We start from the raw sequence: 20,701 nt of genomic DNA on the forward strand, positions 1-20,701 counted from the left end.
GTTTCTATATCATTAGTTCATTACCAGTTTACCATGCCACAAGATAATAAGCTCCTTAACTTATCATCAGAAAAATTGCACATGTCTAATATCTAATAAACAATATTTAAAGAGGGAAAACCCATTTTGGGACATTCTAAAATGAAGATAGTTTGTTGAAATTACAAATAATAATATAGAATAGATGAGAGAGAGGGAAAAATATTATAAACTTGTATTCAATCCATTGAAAAATGTACATAATACATCGCAACACATATATAGTGCAAAACTAAGTTAAAACTACATAATATGATCCCACGATTATTAGATCATGCCTAATATAAATCCACTATTTTTATGACTCCACTAACCCAAACTAATTACGTCGTATATCATATTCCTATACATTATGGCTGCAGCACCAACAAAAAAAAAATCCTATACATTAGGATTGAAGTAACCACTAACAATTTGAAGCAAATATTCCAACATAGTTTTTCTTCCTAAGTTTCCTCTTCTCAAGGTTCCATTGTCTTTTTTTATTTTCTATTTATTTTTGGGCTTCACTTATCCTATAAAATTATGATTTTTATCCTTTTAATTCTGACCTTATGGAGTATAGCATGGTGTTAGGGTTTCAAAAATAAGACAAATAGTTTAGTTAATTTTTCTATTTCTCAAGTAGGATCCAAAAATAAGTCAAGTGAAAATCCAACAAAGTTAGAAACATATACAAATGGAGACATGAAACAAATGTTATATTGCACCTAAGTTTCTTCATTGGAGTTGCAAAGATGTAGCTGAAGGATACACACCAAACCACTTATCATTTGCAAATCAACACCCTAGGGTTATTAATAATGTTATTAATTTATACTTTGTATTTGACTTGCAATCGTGTAACAAAATACCATGTTTAATGTTAGACATCCAAGTTGAATTTTTGCATGGTTGCGGTGTATTTCATTGCTCACTTAGTAGTTTTGCACTTTCTTACAACCCTTTCTTCCCATTTCATAAAAGTTGTTTATAATTTGCAATATCGTTCACAATTTTGATTCAAATTTATTGTCAAAACATGAGTGCAAGTTGTGACTAGGGGTGAACATGGATCGAATATCTGAAAATTCCCATACCTGATATCCATATCTGATCCAAAACTTTTCGGATCGGATAGCTCGGATATACAATATCCGACCTTATTTAATGGCAGAATTAATTTTTTTTTAAAGGCATTGATATATTCGCTGAATTGAACTTGAGCAAGAAAATTAATACTACGTCAATTCACTAAAAAAATTAATTCATTGCTACTTGAATAAGAAAAATATTAAATAGACTAGAATTTAAAAAATATCCAACAAATAATTTTTGCAAATTACAAGAAAAGAAATTTTACACAAACCCAAGTACAAAACAAATAAATTTGACACAAATTTGTAAACTAATTGTCACAAAAAAACAAAACAAAGAAAATTTAATTGTCATTGCGAAGAAAAGCCATCGTTGGTGTTGCGAGTCCGAAGGTCGAGCTAGCGATGATGCGTATGGTTGCAGTTGTTGATGACGGTGGTTGGAGGAGGGCATTGCGAGGACCGTTGGTGAACCAGCCGTGAGAATCGAAGGAGGAAGCCGGGCGGTCAGGTGGTGCGGTGGGATTACAGATATTGAAGGAGGAGAAGAATGAAGCATGAAAGAGAAGAGAGAGGAGAGAAAAGATATTGAAGGGGGCGGTGAGGATGAAGGGGATGGTGAAGACGACAAAGAGGAGAGAGAAGATAGATAGAGAGAGAAAGAGAGAGAGGGGCGGTGGGTTAGGAGTTATATTTTGAGGGAATGAGTTAGGGTTTGCGGGTTTAGTTATTTGGGCCTTTGGGGGTATTTGGGCCTTTGCAAGTATTTAAGGTTTGCTGGCTTCGGGTATTTTTCCGGAAATCGGATCGGATATCCGAAATTGATTTCGGATCGGTTATCCATAATTTTCGAATCAAATACGGATCGGAAATTCGGACTTTCAGATAATTTTGCTCAGCTCTAGCTGTGACATAATTTATAGCTGTCAAGCTTTGTACAATATTAACATGGCAACATCAACAAATTATCATTCTTCACCAATTATAATACCATGTAATCAATACCATGCTGTGATGGCATAAAGTACATGAACTCTATGTTCATAATCCTCGAGTTCACATCACACACATTTCAATTTTCAAATACTTGTAGATGCTTATCAATGCACACCGTACCCTAGCCTCGAGACCAAAATATGAGTTTTAATGAATCACGAGCTAAAGCTCTCAACTTGGGTCTACAATTAGTTAAAGTCATGCCCAATTAATTCAGGTCGTATCATATAATGGTCTGTATTAATTTATTGTGCACATATGGATCAATTGTATAAAATAATACATCATCACTTGAATGAGTTGAATCAATTCATTCATCATCGCAGGCCAAATCGTGTTATACAGTGTAACTCTAATCGTGACACTCATGACCATCCTCGGCCCAACCCATCCCCCGTAGCCCAAATCAACGCCATTTCTCGAACACACACAAAGGTCGGTTTCTTGCTCATTCTACCGCCTTTCACTCTCCTTATTATATTCTCCACTTCCCTCACTCTCCTCCTGTTTACTTAATTTCTCTCCCCGAGAGGGGAAAAAAAAAAAAAAAGCAAAAAAAATCTTCCCTCTAATTCTCCATATTTCTCAATATAAACCCTAACTCAAATCATCCTCAATTTATCTCTCTAATTTCACCCCCAATTTATCAATCTTTGTAATTTTCTCTCTCTTAGGGTTTTTAAATTTGCATCTGCTGAGGGTTTAGGGTTTTTGCGTTTGCGATGTGGAACGGGAACAATCCCATGGCGCCACCGCCGGCGCCGGGAACTTCGATTCCACCGCCGCCGGCGATGCAACCGTCGTATACAGTGCTGCAGCCGCCGCAGCAGCAGCCTCAGCAGCAGGAATCGGCGGAGGAAGCTGAGGCGAGGCTGGAAGAGAAGGCGAGGAAGTGGATGCAGCTTAATTCGAAGCGGTATGGCGATAAGCGGAAGTTCGGGTTTGTTGAGACGCAGAAGGAGGATATGCCACCTGAGCATGTTCGGAAGATTATTCGGTGAGTGGTTAATTGGTTACGCTTGTTTCGAATTTATAGTGATTTCGATTGTTTAGATTTTGGTTGTAGTTTGTGTTTGAATTTGTATGGTGAATTGGTGATTATGATTACATGGATGTACTTAAGATGGAAATGGTATTGTTGGGTTTGGGAAGTGCTGAGATCTTGTGGATTGGAGGTGTTGTGCTGCAATCGAGTCGAGTTTAACTTAGTAGTGGCACGCTTGATTAATTGATTTCGAGTTGAGTAGAGTTTTAGCTGAGCTATGAATTTCATAAGCTCAGATTTGTTCATTTGCAAAACTTGATGATTTTTAGGTTGTACAAATATTGGCTGAGTATGCTCTACTTGGAAGTTTTATTAATAATTTATTTGAAATTAAAATTGGCATAGTGAAGAGTAATATTGCTTTTAAAATTTTACTAATGTAAGAATATGCACATCATGTTACTTTTTATGCTAAATACGAGTAATGTAACTCAGTGGAGCACAGAAGCATTGGGTTCAGAGCTCTGCTTGTTTGCTTAAAAAGCTTAATTTTTATTTTTTTCATAAACAAACCATGGATCTTTATAGCTTTTACAGTAAAACATTGGCTCATTTGCAGTCTCAATGAGGTGGGAGAGGGAAATTATATTAGGTGTGGGAAAATAATCTTATAATGGTCATCAGTTTTTTGTTGTTGTTGTTGAATTTTGTTCGTTTCTCTAGGATTCTCGTTTTTTTAGTATTTGCTAAAATAAAGGTTTTGCTCCCTTGTTTCAGAGATCATGGTGATATGTCTTCTAAGAAATTCCGCCATGATAAACGTGTGTACCTTGGTGCTTTGAAGTTTGTTCCCCATGCTGTCTACAAGCTTCTCGAGAACATGCCAATGCCTTGGGAACAGGTAATTTTTTTGATTTTTACAGCCATTTTTTTAGCTTATTCATCTTTTCAATAAAGGGAATTTATGGCCATTAGTTGGTTGAATGAATAGTAAGAAATATGTAAAGTACTTTATACACTAGCTATAATGTGCGAACTTTATAATGAGGGCCCAATGATTTATAGTGAATGTGATGGGAGCTTCTCTTGAAGCAAAAACACGTTTGATCTTTGAAAATGAATGGGATATGTTTGACATTGACCCTTTATTTATTTGTCTTTAGGTTCGTGATGTCAAAGTTCTGTACCATATAACTGGAGCCATCACATTTGTAAATGAAATACCATGGGTGGTTGAACCAATCTATTTGGCTCAGTGGGGTACAATGTGGATTATGATGAGAAGAGAAAAGAGAGATCGCCGGCATTTTAAACGAATGAGGTTTCCCCCTTTTGATGATGAGGAGCCTCCGTTGGATTATGCTGATAATGTTTTAGATGTGGATCCACTGGAACCAATCCAACTAGAATTAGATGAAGAAGAAGATTCTGCTGTGTATACATGGTTCTATGACCATAAACCTCTTGTGAAGACTAAGCTTATCAATGGGCCAAGTTATAGAAGATGGCATCTTTCACTGCCAATTATGGCAACTCTTTATAGGTTTGCTGGGCAATTGCTCTCTGACATGGTTGACAGGAATTACTTTTATTTGTTTGACATGGAATCATTTTTCACTGCAAAGGCACTGAACATGTGCATACCTGGTATGTCATAGCTATCCGCTACCTTTTTTCTTTTCTTTTCTTTTTTTTTTTTTTTTTTTTTTTTTTTTTTTTTAAGTTGTCTTTGATTTTAGTAGTTTGTGTCTGTAATTTTGCTGTATTAGACTTTTCTTGATCCCATATGCTATAGGTAATTTGGTAAGATACTAATTCTGGTGGAATATATTCTAGCCTTTTTAGGCTAATAGCCTTTGATAAGTTTTGGATAAACCAATGAGAAATGTTTTGAGAATTTGTAAGGCCCAATAATTTTTTGCTCGGTGGAGGGCTTGACGGGATGGGGTTGGTGGTGTTATATTGGCCGTTAAGTTTATTACTGAGCAATGTTCAACAGCTCAGGTCCATGTTTGCCTTAAAGTTCGTTAAGGGGGTTAGGGAATTCCAATTTGACTTCATGCAATGCCTTTTGCAGCATGTTTGAACTCTTGCTCGAAGTCATGTAGTAATGTTGGCATGTCCTGTACACAACTTTATTCTTGCATTGCACCACTTTTCTCTTGGACTGATGTTCGTTGTTTTACTGCATGTGCTTTTGTCATAAAAGTGTCAATAGTTAATGTATTGTTTGTAATGAGTTTGCTTATAAACAATTGTAGGAGGCCCAAAGTTTGAGCCGTTGTATCGTGACATGGAGAAAGGAGATGAGGACTGGAATGAGTTCAATGACATCAACAAACTCATTATCCGGTCACCTCTTCGAACAGAGTACCGGATTGCATTTCCACATCTGTACAATAATAGGCCTAGGAAAGTCAGGCTTTGTGTATACCACACTCCAATGGTGATGTATATAAAATCTGAGGATCCTGATCTTCCAGCATTTTATTATGATCCACTGATTCATCCTATTACCTCGTCTCATAAAGACCGACGTGATAAAAAAGTTTATGAAGAGGATGATGATGATTTTGAGCTGCCTGAAGGTGTTGAACCATTGCTTGGTGACACTCAATTGTACACTGACACAACGGCAGCTGGAATCTCACTGTTGTGTGCTCCACGACCGTTCAATATGAGGTCTGGTCGCACTCGACGTGCTGAAGATATACCACTGGTTTCAGAGTGGTACAAGGAGCATTGGTAAGAGAGCCTTCAAATCTGTTTTTTCTCCAGTTTCTTTTGCTTACTAATGTATGTCCTTTGTATTGAATTCTCAATCCTAAGAAATTTTGTCTTATGCAGCCCTCCTTCATATCCTGTGAAGGTTCGAGTCAGCTATCAGAAGTTGTTGAAATGTTTTGTGCTGAACGAGTTGCATCACAGGCCACCAAAAGCTCAGAAGAAGAAACATCTTTTCAGATCTCTTGCAGCGACTAAGTTTTTCCAGAGTACTGAACTGGATTGGGTTGAAGTTGGCCTCCAGGTCTGCAGGCAAGGGTACAACATGCTAAACTTGCTTATCCACAGGAAAAATCTGAATTATCTGCATCTGGATTATAATTTCAATCTGAAGCCAGTTAAGACACTTACTACCAAGGAGCGTAAGAAGTCGCGATTTGGTAATGCGTTTCATTTGTGTCGTGAAATTCTCCGTTTGACGAAGCTTGTGGTTGATGCCAATGTCCAGTTCCGTTTGGGTAATGTGGATGCTTTTCAACTTGCTGATGGCCTGCAATACATATTTTCACATGTTGGACAGTTGACTGGAATGTATCGTTATAAATATAGGCTCATGAGGCAGATTAGAATGTGCAAGGATCTGAAGCATTTAATTTATTACCGTTTTAACACTGGGCCGGTTGGGAAGGGACCTGGATGTGGCTTCTGGGCACCAATGTGGAGGGTCTGGCTCTTCTTCCTTCGTGGTATAGTGCCGTTGCTGGAGAGGTGGTTGGGTAATCTACTTGCTAGACAATTTGAAGGTCGGCATTCTAAAGGAGTGGCGAAGACAGTTACCAAGCAACGTGTTGAAAGTCACTTTGACTTAGAGCTTCGAGCTGCTGTCATGCATGATGTCCTTGATGCTATGCCAGAGGGTATTAAGCAAAATAAGGCGAGAACCATCTTGCAACATCTCAGTGAAGCTTGGCGTTGTTGGAAAGCAAATATCCCCTGGAAGGTTCCAGGATTGCCGGTTCCCATTGAAAATATGATCCTGCGTTATGTGAAAGCGAAAGCGGATTGGTGGACTAATGTTGCCCATTATAACCGTGAACGTATCAGAAGAGGAGCCACAGTGGATAAAACAGTTTGTCGTAAGAATCTTGGGAGGTTGACTCGTTTGTGGTTAAAAGCAGAGCAGGAACGCCAGCACAATTATCTGAAGGATGGGCCATATGTTACACCTGAAGAAGCTGTGGCTATCTACACTACCACTGTGCATTGGCTAGAGTCAAGGAAGTTCTCCCCAATTCCGTTCCCACCCTTGTCATATAAGCATGACACCAAGCTTCTTATCCTTGCCTTGGAGAGGTTGAAGGAATCATACAGTGTTGCTGTTAGATTAAATCAACAGCAAAGAGAAGAATTAGGTCTGATTGAGCAGGCTTATGATAACCCACATGAGGCATTATCTAGAATTAAACGTCACTTGCTCACACAGCGAGCTTTTAAAGAAGTTGGTATTGAATTTATGGATCTATATAGCTATCTCATTCCTGTGTATGAGATTGAGCCACTTGAAAAAATTACAGATGCTTATCTTGATCAATATCTGTGGTATGAGGGGGACAAGAGGCACTTGTTCCCAAATTGGGTGAAGCCTGCTGATACTGAGCCACCTCCTCTCTTGGTGTATAAGTGGTGCCAAGGAATTAATAACCTGCAAGGTATATGGGATACAAGTGATGGACAATGTGTGGTGATGTTGCAGACCAAATTTGAGAAGTTCTTTGAGAAGATTGATTTGACAATGCTCAACAGACTTCTGCGGTTGATTCTGGATCACAATATTGCTGATTATGTTACTGCAAAGAATAATGTGGTTTTGTCTTACAAGGATATGAGTCACACCAACTCTTATGGGCTGATACGGGGTCTTCAGTTTGCCTCATTCGTCGTACAGTACTATGGCCTTGTGCTTGATCTTCTTCTTCTGGGTTTGACCAGAGGTAGTGAAATTGCTGGTCCACCACAAATGCCTAATGAGTTCATGACCTTTTGGGATACAAAGGTTGAAACCAGGCATCCTATTCGGCTGTATTCTCGTTATATTGATAAGGTGCATATATTATTCCGCTTTACTCATGAAGAGGCCCGAGATCTGATCCAGCGGTACCTTACTGAGCATCCTGACCCCAATAATGAGAATATGGTTGGATACAACAACAAAAAGTGCTGGCCCAGAGATGCTCGCATGAGGCTCATGAAACATGATGTTAACTTGGGTCGAAGTGTATTCTGGGACATGAAAAATCGTCTACCACGGAGTATCACTACCTTAGAATGGGAGAATAGTTTTGTCTCGGTCTACAGCAAGGACAACCCCAATCTGCTATTCAGCATGTGTGGATTTGAGGTTCGGATAATGCCTAAGATAAGAATGACACAAGAAGCTTTTAGTAACACCAAAGATGGGGTTTGGAACTTGCAAAATGAGCAGACCAAAGAGCGAACTGCTGTTGCTTTCTTAAGGGTTGATGATGAACATATGAAAGTCTTTGAGAATCGGGTGCGGCAAATTCTTATGTCTTCTGGTTCTACGACTTTCACGAAAATAGTCAACAAATGGAACACTGCCCTTATTGGTCTCATGACTTACTTCCGTGAGGCAACTGTGCATACACAAGAGCTCTTAGACTTGCTGGTGAAGTGTGAGAACAAAATCCAAACTCGTATTAAGATTGGATTAAACTCCAAAATGCCTAGCAGGTTTCCTCCTGTCATCTTCTACACTCCGAAGGAAATTGGAGGGCTTGGAATGCTGTCAATGGGTCACATTTTGATTCCACAGAGTGACCTCCGTTACAGTAGACAAACTGATGTGGGTGTGACCCACTTCAGAAGTGGTATGAGCCATGAAGAGGACCAGCTGATTCCGAATCTCTACCGATACATACAGCCGTGGGAGAGCGAGTTCATTGATTCACAGCGTGTTTGGGCTGAGTATGCATTGAAGAGGCAAGAAGCACAGTCGCAGAATCGGCGTTTAACCCTGGAGGATCTGGAAGATTCTTGGGATCGTGGTATACCTCGAATAAATACCTTGTTTCAGAAGGATCGTCATACTTTAGCATATGATAAAGGTTGGAGAGTTCGTACTGATTTCAAGCAATATCAGGTTTTGAAGCAAAATCCTTTCTGGTGGACGCATCAGAGGCACGATGGAAAACTTTGGAACTTGAACAATTACAGAACTGATGTCATTCAGGCTCTAGGGGGAGTGGAAGGTATTCTGGAGCATACTCTGTTCAAGGGAACATACTTTCCAACATGGGAGGGTCTCTTCTGGGAGAAGGCATCTGGTTTTGAGGAGTCCATGAAATATAAGAAGCTGACTAATGCGCAACGATCTGGTTTGAACCAGATTCCTAATCGTAGATTTACACTCTGGTGGTCTCCTACAATTAATCGTGCTAATGTCTATGTGGGTTTTCAAGTTCAGCTTGATCTGACTGGAATTTTCATGCATGGAAAGATTCCAACTTTGAAGATATCTTTAATTCAGATATTCCGTGCACATTTATGGCAGAAGATCCATGAAAGTGTTGTCATGGATCTTTGTCAAGTTCTGGATCAGGAGCTGGATGCTTTAGAAATTGAGACGGTTCAAAAGGAGACAATCCATCCCAGAAAAAGTTATAAAATGAACAGTAGTTGTGCAGATATTCTTCTGTTTGCTGCTCATAGGTGGCCGATGTCGAAACCGAGTTTGGTGGCAGAGACAAAAGATGTGTTTGACCAGAAGGCAAGCAACAAATACTGGGTGGATGTGCAGCTTCGTTGGGGTGATTATGACTCTCATGATATTGAGCGGTACACCCGAGCAAAGTTCCTGGACTACACAACTGATAACATGTCCATTTATCCATCGCCCATGGGAGTTATGATTGCTCTTGATTTGGCTTACAACTTGCATTCGGCTTTTGGCAATTGGTTCCCTGGTTCCAAACCTCTGATTGCACAAGCTATGAACAAGATCATGAAGGTTTGCACTTGCTATAATTTTTATTTTGTATATTATCATTTACTGATTGAATTGTGAACCTTTTAAGAATTGTCTGATGATATATGTATTTTTTTGTGTGCAGTCAAATCCTGCACTTTATGTCCTGAGAGAGCGTATAAGGAAGGGTCTTCAGCTGTACTCTTCTGAACCTACTGAGCCTTATCTGTCTTCCCAGAATTATGGGGAGATATTCAGTAATCAGATTATATGGTTTGTTGATGATACTAATGTCTATCGTGTGACGATTCATAAAACATTTGAAGGAAATCTTACCACAAAACCCATCAACGGTGCTATATTCATATTTAATCCCCGGACTGGACAGCTGTTTTTGAAGGTAAGACCCGGGCCTGTGATTATTAATTATATTTACATCACTTGGCTTTACTTCGCCTTGCCTTTTTCTTGCATCTGAGATTTTGACACTGTTGATCTCTTGGCAGGTTATTCACACTAGTGTGTGGGCTGGACAGAAGCGTCTAGGTCAGCTGGCCAAGTGGAAAACAGCTGAAGAAGTTGCGGCCCTTGTCCGGTCTTTACCTGTTGAAGAACAACCAAAACAGATTATTGTGACTCGTAAAGGAATGTTGGATCCTTTGGAGGTCCATTTGCTTGATTTTCCAAATATAGTTATCAAAGGAAGTGAACTGCAACTTCCTTTCCAGGCCTGCTTAAAAATTGAGAAATTTGGTGATCTCATCTTGAAGGCTACAGAGCCACAAATGGTTCTGTTCAACATATATGATGACTGGTTGAAAAGCATTTCTTCATATACTGCATTCTCTCGGCTTATCCTCATACTCCGGGCACTTCATGTCAACAATGAGAAGGCCAAGATGTTGCTGAAGCCAGACAGGACTGTGGTCACTGAACCTCATCATATTTGGCCTTCCCTCACCGATGATCAATGGATGAAGGTAATTTGCTAGATTATTGCCTTTTGTGTCTAGGAAAGAGCTTGCAAATTGTCACAGTTTGTTCAATATGAGTTGTATGCAGTAGCTCAAGTTAACATGCAACTAAGTTCAATTTGTCATTTTATGTAGGTTGAAGTTGCTTTGAGAGATCTCATACTTTCTGACTATGCCAAGAAGAACAATGTGAACACCTCGGCATTGACGCAGTCTGAAATACGTGATATCATCCTTGGGGCTGAAATTACCCCTCCGTCTCAACAGAGACAGCAGATTGCTGAGATTGAGAAGCAGGCAAGTATACTTGGTTTTGTTCTGTGTGGTTTCCATTAAAATCTGCCTGACCCTCCCCTCCTATCATTTCTACTTGATAATTTTTCTTTAACATTTTGCTAATGTGCCCCTTCCCTGATTCATTCTCCAGGCAAAGGCCTCTAGTCAATTGACAGCAGTTACAACGAAGACTTCGAATGTGCATGGTGAGGAATTAATTGTCACCACCACAAGTCCTTATGAGCAGGCAGCATTTAGCTCTAAGACTGATTGGCGTGTCAGAGCAATATCTGCAACAAATCTCTATCTGCGTGTGAATCATATTTATGTAAACTCGGAGGATATAAAGGTTAGTGTCCTTTTTCCTTATCCATCTTTCAGCCAATAAAGATATATGCTTCTTTCTTTCAAACTGTGCTTGCACATTTGCACGTGGATTTGCTATTCTTTGATGAGATCTGTGTTGACGAACCTTGTATTTTTTTCAAAACAGGAAACGGGATATACATATATCATGCCAAAGAACATTCTGAAGAAGTTCATATGCATAGCAGATTTGAGGACTCAGATTGCAGGTTACTTGTACGGTGTAAGCCCCCAGATAATCCTCAGGTCAAAGAAATTCGTTGCATTGCAATGCCACCACAATGGGGAACTCATCAACAGGTCAATCTTCCTTCCCAGTTGCCTGAGCATGATTTCTTGAATGACTTGGAACCTTTGGGGTGGATGCATACACAGCCAAACGAACTTCCTCAGCTATCACCTCAGGTACTCTAATATTCTTAGGTTTCATCCCATGTGACGTTATATTTTTAAAATTCCCACTTCATCTTTAACCTGACCAATTTTCAAATGCAGGATGTAACTAGTCATGCTCGTATTTTGGAGAGCAACAAGCAGTGGGACGGGGAGAAGTGCATCATTCTTACTTGCAGTTTTACTCCTGGTTCTTGTTCACTGACTGCCTACAAGCTCACCCCGTCAGGATATGAGTGGGGACGTGCAAATAAAGATAATGGCAGCAATCCCCATGGCTATCTACCTACTCATTACGAGAAGGTTCAGATGCTGCTAAGTGATCGGTTCCTTGGCTTCTATATGGTAAGCTCTTGATAAGTTTGTAAAATCTTTTTATAAGCAGATTATGATAATTAAATTCCTGTTAGAATATTTTTATGGTGCTTATTCTTTGAATTATTCTTTTTCAGACTCCTGATAGTGGTCCTTGGAACTATAATTTCATGGGGGTTAAGCACACCCCTAGCATGAAATACGGAGTCAAGCTTGGGACTCCTAAAGAGTATTACCATGAAGAGCATCGCCCTACACACTACTTAGAGTTCAGCAACATGGAGGATGCTGATATTGCAGAAGGAGACAGAGAGGACACCTTTACTTAATTCTTCGCATTTACCCTCCAGAGTTAGTATGAGTTAGTTCACCATTTGATTTGACACCTTTTTTTCTAGAATTAGCCCTTCAGGCTTGTATCGTTTTGTTGAATACATGTAAAATACAGCAAGTGTAGTACTTCGTGACTGGTTATAGTAGCTGTACATAAATGAATACGGAAAATTTTGAATTTGGTTTATTGCCTTTATGTTTGTATGGGAAATTAGGTGAAATTTTCCCAAATTAAAAGACTATAAAGTCTAAACAACAATCTTTTAGCAACTAGTGAAATTGGGCGATCAGGTATATTACATACCGAAAAATAGAGTACTACTACGGTACTATCGGAGTTCAGTTGGAAAACAAATAAAATTTAGGAAAAATTGCGCGGAATAATCCTACCTTTAGAACGTTTGTTAAAAATAATTTCACCTTTGGGTTATTTTTAAATAATCCCCTTTGATATCAATTTGCTCAAAAAGGGTCCTAATCGGTCATGTAACTTATTATAACAAGTTACTTGACACATGTCGTCCTGTAATTTGTCAAAAAAATATAAATAAAATAAAATAAATTTTAAAAAAAGTTAAATTTTTTTTAAAAGAAAAAATAAATAAAATTAATTATTTAAAAACCACCACCAGCCCAAGCCTTCCCCGCCGCCCTGACCCCCACTCCCACCACCTCCGGTCACCCAGACCCCTAACCCCAGTGCCAGCGACGGCGGCATGCCTGAACCCCCTCCCTTGAACCACCAAACACCTAAAATTAAATAAAAAACCACCCCCACCAACCTAACCACCTATCACGGCAAAGTGATGCAACTTAAAAAAACAGAGGAAGTATGAGACGTTTTGCTGGAATAAATAAAGTGAGCAAAGTTGAGAAAAAGTAAGCAAAGTGAGCAAATGCAAATCACAAATTGGACATTCAAAGACACATTCATACCATAGTTGAGAAACAGTAAGCAAAAACCAAAATTTACAACTCAGAAAAATAGTAACAAAGCTCATATACAGTTAGACTCAAAGATTCTATCTCACCCCAAAGACAAACACGCAGGATTAGTGTTGAAAACTCCAGCACACGAAAGAAAAGAAGAAAGGAAAGCCCGAGAAGGATGAAGGAAAATGCATTAGGCAAACCCGTACAATAAAAGTAATAAACCAGAACAAAGATCTGGCACAAGCATATCTAGAGCATCAATATATCAACCCAGAGTAAACCTACTAAACTAGCAACCAGAAGTTGTGCTACTACTTCCTGTCAAGAGAGCCATATTCAACATTGTAGACAGTTAAACACGAACTTTTAAGGACATGACGCCATGTATACTCACTCTAAACGTTCCCTCAGCGCTCCTGTGCACTTTCGGATCCAGAATCAGATATTTTATATTCCAGTTTTGGAGTATCATCTTTCTCCTCTGATATAGACTCTGCAACTTTAAATTCTGATTTAGAATCAACATCTTTGTCCTCTTGTACAGTTTCTGCGACTTTAGATTCAGGTTTAGGAGTATCGTCTTTCTTCTCTGATATAGAGTCTGCCTTATCTTCTCTGATCTCATCTTTATCATCAGCAGATCGCCAACTCTTAAACAGCTTGTTTTCTAGATTGGCTAATTTATCTTTGGCTTCTCCCTTCAAAAGCTCCACCACCTCGAGCATTGTTGGTCTTCTCTCGGGCTTTTTCTGAGCACACACGAGAGCAACCACGATTAATCTTTTCAGCTCATCTTTAACAAAATTTCCATTCAGTTTCGGGTCTGCTAGTTCTCTGAAATTCCCCTCACGGGCCAATGGAAGAGCCCAGTCAGTGATTGAGCGATTTGATGTCAAGTTCAGTTTCTGAAGAGCTCTTCTGCCACTTGCAATTTCCAGCAGCAAAATTCCATAGCTATATACATCGCAACTCTCTGATGCCTTCCCTAACATGGCATATTCAGGGGCTAAGTATCCAAGTGTGCCCTTCACCCTTGTGGTTACATGCGTTGCACCATCCGGAATAAATTTGGCAAACCCAAAATCAGCAACTTTTGCCTGAAAATCAGAGTCTAGCAAAACATTGCTAGTTTTAATGTCTCTATGGATTATATGTGGTGTTGCATGATTGTGCAAGTATCTGCAATAAGCCAAGCGTGAGGTTTTTTAAAGAGAGGAAATCAGGGGAAAGGAGGACAGAATAGGACAAGAGACATTAGTTTGAATAAACGATCAAGTGACATACACAATTGCCTCTGCAGATCCAATGGCAATGTTCATCCTTCTTTTCCAATCAATAAGACATTCTGCAGAATGCTGTCCGTGCAAATGGGATAATAAGCTTGAATTAGACATAAAATCATACACAATGAGTCGCTCTTGTCCTTCAGCACAATAGCCACGCAGAGTTAGCAAATTTTTATGGCGTATTCGTGCTAAAACTTCAATCTCAACAACAAACTCCAATTCTGCTTTATCACTCCAAACTTTCAACCTTTTAACCGCAATCTGCAAACAACAATCATCACTCAGTAATATTGTAATTACACTATACTGAGAAATGAGGACAAAAGAACAGGCAGCAGAACCAACAACTAAATACAAGCCGCCAAGTAAATAAGAAGTCTCCATTCATCCCAAGAATAGTCCATGTTAGCTGTTATAAAATGTTGAGTATAAATATTAAATTGAATCTAATCGATAGTATAGAAGAAAAATATACGAAGTATATGATTGGATAAAAAATGCACCCACTAACCAAAGAGGACAATAAACAGGGAAAACTAAATTAATAAATAAATAAATAAATAAATAAAAATAAAAGGTGGACAATATCTTTAGGACAGAGGGAGTACAAACATAAATGTGTTATGTATAAACTATAAACACAACTCTCTGAAATCCATGCCTGGAATCTGAAAAGAGATCCCAATATTGATGTAATAAAACAACTGCAGCATCCAAAAATATTTAAAAACAACTATACTAGGTTGCAGCGATCATAGATAATAAGAAGAGTAAAAAAGTGGCATTGAAGCAACTCGTCAATTTTAGCTCATGTCTGACAACATGAGCAAGTAATTGCAATATATCTGTTTTAATTTTAATAGCATGACTTCATTTTTCTCATATCAAGCTTCAATAACTCAGTGAAGATGATTTTATTTTTCTAAGTGGAATCAAAGTTCGGGCTTCAGTCAGTCATTCCAATACCTGCATCTTCAGGTTGGAATGACACATCAGGCCACATTATCAACAGAACATCCATCAGCCACCACAGTAGGTCCTCAAGTTAGCATGATTGCTAAACAATACTATTGTCAGAACATCATAAGTTCCTAATTCATAAAGAACTTTGACTCAACGAAAAAGCTACACTACATACTGCTTTCTGCACAGGAGAAGTTTGAATTCCAATTCTAGAGTAATATCACAGACTAGTGACAGCATCATATGAAACAGTACAGGTCTCCAACCGACCATCTTCCATTATTTACCTATTCTGACACACTGCCATGCCTGCTAGCCTATTAGTTATGGGCCCAAAACAAATTCATGGTCATTTAGGCAACACTGTAGAATTATTACCAAAATCCAAACTATGCAATTAGAAGATCGGGTGACTTGACTCACATAGAAAGAATGGGATGACTGTATCTACTTCATTAAGAGACACAGTAAAATGGCTAGCAAATTTGATACTACGGCGTAGGCCCAACGACAAAAGGGGACTAAGTTTTGCAAAAACCATATTTGTATTCCAAGAGCATAGAGCACTAGGCACTTGTCCCATTTTTCCAATGTGGAACAAGTTCTCATATCTTCCGGCCTACAATTCAAGTTTCTCAAGGAAGGTTTTCTGCATTCAATCAACCTACGCAGAGTAAATCATCCCCTAAACATACACAACAGTTCATTAGCCTTCTCTAGGGTAAGGTTGTGCACAAGTAATCATCCCAAAGATTTTCATCACTTACAAGGTAGTACTCTATTTTTCTCTCTGACTAGCCATGGGGCTTATTCATGTTTGATAACGCAGAAATTAATTCCATCAATCAAATCTCAATCTAGCACACTTGCAAGACATATTTCTTTAAAAGCTTCCTTTTATAACTATAATTTTCACCAAAAATGTGAACCATATTCTGCACTCCCATTGAGCTCAAATAACCAGATAAGTGAATCTGTAAGTAAGAGCAAGCAAAATGCTTACATCAACTGATCAAAAAGTGAAAAAAATAATAATAAATGGCAAGTGGAGTACAATAGCTTTTGGATGGGCTTGAGAAAATTGAAAATTAGTGTGATTTGTTGAAAATATTTTATAGGAAGAAGTGAAAGACTTTTGTGTTCTTCTGAATAACTCTGCAGCATCCTAGTGAAGAAGCACAGAGAAGCATACCCTTCCATTTTTCCCAAAACATTTCACTAAAGATGAGGTGGTGTTGCTTAGAATAACTTTATGGTTCTTCCGTCCACAAATTCCCAAACCATTGAACTAACCCACTGTCTACACATTTAACCCAGAAACTCATTTCAAACACCTGATTTCATACAAGTAAAGAGTCTGAAGGACTAGGGAAGAAGAAAGAGAGAACTTTGGGTGACTATATTTACTCAAGGGAAGAAACATAGAGTTTGCGACACTTTATATGCATAGAATCATGAAAACGTTTTCCCGCAGCCCAGACTGAGCATCACAAGACCAGGCCCTTCTTGTTTTAATGGAAAAATCACAAGAAAATGCACTGATCCAACATGCCAATTGAAACTGTCAACCATTAATTCTCCAGTTAAAAAGCCAGCATGCAACTTTTTCAATCTTAGGACTTTTAGCTGTATGCTTTTCAAATATAAAAGCAATATGACAGTTTTCACACACATAGGTTTTTTATTTTCCACCTTTCCTACTAATCCCCTTCCATCACCCATAATACAAAATACAATCAGGTCAATCACTAACAATATGTTGAATGATGCTGTAGCAGTAACAGGGGTTGGTCAGTAAGGCTTTATATAACATGGCTTATACAAGCATATTTTAAGTTTATAAATAAACTCACAAGACAGACTTCTAAATTGAAACACCAAAGCAAGTAAGGCGTTAGTACAACCGGGTGCTAGCTAGGAATTTCAAAAACAAGACTGACAACTCTGAATATTTAAACTTATATGCCAATATAACAGCATGCTGTAGCAGATAAGTAATACTAGTAGATAGACTACCACAAATTCAACTCAAAACATCCCACTTGCATTCTCAGCAAAGGAGAATAAGAGCAAACTAGCAAAGCCCTGCATTACCTGCGAACCATCCCATAGCTGACCCCAGTATACACTTCCAAATCCACCCTCTCCAAGTTTATTATCATAGTTAAAATTGTTTGTAGCTGCATGCAATTCCTTTAAAGAAAATATCCTCCATGCTGCCTTATTTTCTTCCTTCTTTTTCCTGCAAAAGTTTTTAGACCAACATTTAACATTCAACGCCATTGCAAGCAGAAAACAAGAACAAGTGTTTTTGGATAATACATTTTCGAAGGGGAGGAGAAGAAAGCAAGAAACCATATTGATCCTAAGCAGACAAGTTAGAGAAAAAAGAGAAGTTAAATTACTACCTACCAGACTTTAACTATATACACACAGAAGGGGAAGAAGCTTCTACAGAACATCTTAAGCTCAAATATCATCCCACGCATACTGGTATGAACTCACATAGCTGGATAGATTTAGTGATGTTGATTCAATGCGAAAATATGGTGATTATGATTGAAGAACTGGAAATGTGAACAAGTAACAGATAAGCACAAGCCGCATTCGAGAGGCTTGCACTCTCCCAAATTTAAAAATAAACCTAAATGAGAACTCTCATCAGCAATCATCATAATGATCTCTCCCTAATCTTCTCTTATTATTAGAGCAACTTCTAGCTGATCCTAACGTACTTATTAATTTATTATACACCACCTAAAATACTTCTCATCCCCTCCTCTTAGGTCGATTCATTACACAATACACACACACTTAAGATCATATTGACATGTTCATACTTCACTTCATATGCAAAAAATAATTTTCAATAAAATGATCTTTTATGTAGAGAAACTCCTGGTTCATCCACCCACTCACTACCACCCCACTATTTTCCCAAACATCCCACAAACCCCCCATTCTTTCGTTAAGAGCGAGTGGAATTTTTCGCTCTTACGAATATGAACTAAGCATCCTGTTTTTATTTGTATCATCTTTATCACACCAAATTCCATATATTTAACCAAAAATCACTCAAACATCCCAAAAACCACTACTATTTAACAAAATGGAGCACAGGGGCAACAAGTTGTCAAGTACAAACCTCTTTCATTGAATAGACCAACAACAGACTAATTAAACAAGCTTTGTCACAAACTAAAATTATAACCCATATAATTTTGTACAATTTTCTAGAGTATTTTAACAATTTGACAAAATATAAATGAATTCATCTACAAATAATAATTAATCTCTGAAGACAATTATTACAATAATTAGTCTCTGTAACAATAATTACTTGCAAATTGAGCTTAAAAAAACATTAACTTAACAAGACCATCATTTGGAACAGTTAAGTAATTGCTACATCAATTTAGCTACATTTAATAGTACATGGTTAAATAATTGCCAGAGCACAAACATATAACATATTAATTAATTTCATTTCATGTAATTCAAAGTCTTGATTATTGATAAACTAAATTATACAGTAACATAAAAAGAGCTCATTTCATATCATTTTGCAAATAACACCAATAATTTCGTACCATTTTTAGCTAAATTTCCAAAATTAAAACTGAAAAAAGCATTAACATACATAAAAATAAATAAATAAATAAATAAATAGAAACATACCGATCGAAAACCTTGCCGCAGCAAAATATAGACCCCAACGCCATATCCCTTTTTCTGTCCTCTTAAAATTTTACTCTCAATTTTTTTTTTTTTTTAAATATTATCCCACAAAAAGAATGAATTTTTCTTCACAAAAATTAAAGAAACGCAGAAAAGAAATTGATACCCATTTGACACTACACGCAAAAAACCCAGAAAATAAATTTTCAAGTATATAGTAGTGGAAATTTACTTTTTCTGGGTTATTTATTTATTTATTTTTTTTCTGTGAAAAGACAAAATCTTCTCTTAGAAGCAATTCTGTACCTCTTTCTCTCTCTAACGACTTGCAGGCAGCTATTAAGCTGGAAGTGGAGAAGAAAGAGGAATTTTTTTTTGTTTTTTACAGAAAAAAAGTAATTTGGATTCGAATTTAAATGAATGTTTATTTTAATTATTTTGTTTATTTGTTTAATTTTTGTCTCTCTTTCCTTTTGCGCTGTTGTTGGTGACTTGGTGTTATACTAATATACGTTGCCAAGAATGACAACTTTCAATTTTTATTTTTTTATTTTTTTATGACAAAGATCACTAACAAACAAATTAACAACTAAACTTAAAATTCCAAAAAAAGAAGCTGTCAACGACGAGCCCTAGTAGCCAGCCAATGTGCAGGGGCGATCCAATTTCGAGGAACTTTCTGAATGCGACAGACTGAAAATTGAGGTAGACAGTCCTGAATTTCCTGAAAAAGCCACACACAACTGATATCTTTCATCGAATCCCGAGAAAGCTGAGAAACCAGAACCAAACAATCCGAATAAAGGAGAAGACGATGGAAACCCTTGCTAATGGCAGACTTAAGAGCCCACAAACACGTCTGTAATTCAGCTTGAAGGGCCGATGAAGATCTACCAGCTCTCACCGTACCACCTAACGCTCGGTCCGAAGAAACCTCCCTAAAGATCCATCCAGCACCAGCACTATTGTCACTAGAACACCAAGCCCTATCAAAAATCAACACAACAATCCACGGTATCCGTAGAAGTTCCCCGAAGACAGTAAGTCGTAGAGGGGGAAACCGAGCTTGAATGGAGCCGAGGTGTAGAAGAGACGTGATCTCGAAAGATCCTAGCTTGGGAGCTACGAAGAATCTACTCCTCAGAAAGGTGGAGAATAGAGGAAAGAGACCAAACTGCTTGTCTGAAAATACCGTGGTTACGAGTAAGCCAGACGGCCCAGAAGAAACAGACAAAGGACACTAGTCCATCCCAATTCCGATCATGTCTAAAGGCTGAAATTGAGTCCGTAAACCAGAGTGCGAAGGGCTTAAAGTAAAGAAGAGTACTATCCAATCCCAAAGGACCATTCACCAAGAGTTGACTAACCACAGGGCAGTC

The 20,701-nt window shown here is 38.1% G+C and overlaps 2 protein-coding genes across 2 annotated transcripts; one reads left to right on the forward strand and one right to left on the reverse strand.

Annotated features, from left to right (window-relative positions):
- The first annotated feature begins 2,833 nt into the window (after positions 1-2,833).
- On the forward strand, positions 2,834-12,693 carry LOC110698644 (pre-mRNA-processing-splicing factor 8A-like). The gene is given in 13 exon segments (XM_021876123.1): positions 2,834-3,108; positions 3,874-3,997; positions 4,260-4,743; positions 5,358-5,841; positions 5,944-9,847; positions 9,951-10,205; positions 10,312-10,785; positions 10,915-11,076; positions 11,207-11,404; positions 11,549-11,645; positions 11,648-11,826; positions 11,917-12,159; positions 12,267-12,693. Coding segments are annotated over 13 exon segments (7,071 nt in total). The 3' UTR covers positions 12,459-12,693.
- Positions 12,694-13,372: 679 nt separating this feature from the next.
- On the reverse strand, positions 13,373-19,778 carry LOC110698645 (PTI1-like tyrosine-protein kinase At3g15890). Its single transcript, XM_021876124.1, has 4 exons — positions 19,323-19,778; positions 17,739-17,886; positions 14,680-14,942; positions 13,373-14,574 (listed from the first exon to the last, which is right to left on the reverse strand). Exons 1-4 carry the CDS (start codon positions 19,364-19,366, stop codon positions 13,803-13,805), a joined length of 1,227 nt encoding a protein of 408 aa, XP_021731816.1. The 5' UTR covers positions 19,367-19,778; the 3' UTR covers positions 13,373-13,802.
- Positions 19,779-20,701: the final 923 nt, after the last annotated feature.

This window comes from Chenopodium quinoa, unplaced genomic scaffold (genome assembly GCF_001683475.1).
Source record: "Chenopodium quinoa cultivar QQ74 unplaced genomic scaffold, ASM168347v1, whole genome shotgun sequence".
Taxonomy (NCBI): Eukaryota; Viridiplantae; Streptophyta; class Magnoliopsida; order Caryophyllales; family Amaranthaceae; genus Chenopodium; species Chenopodium quinoa.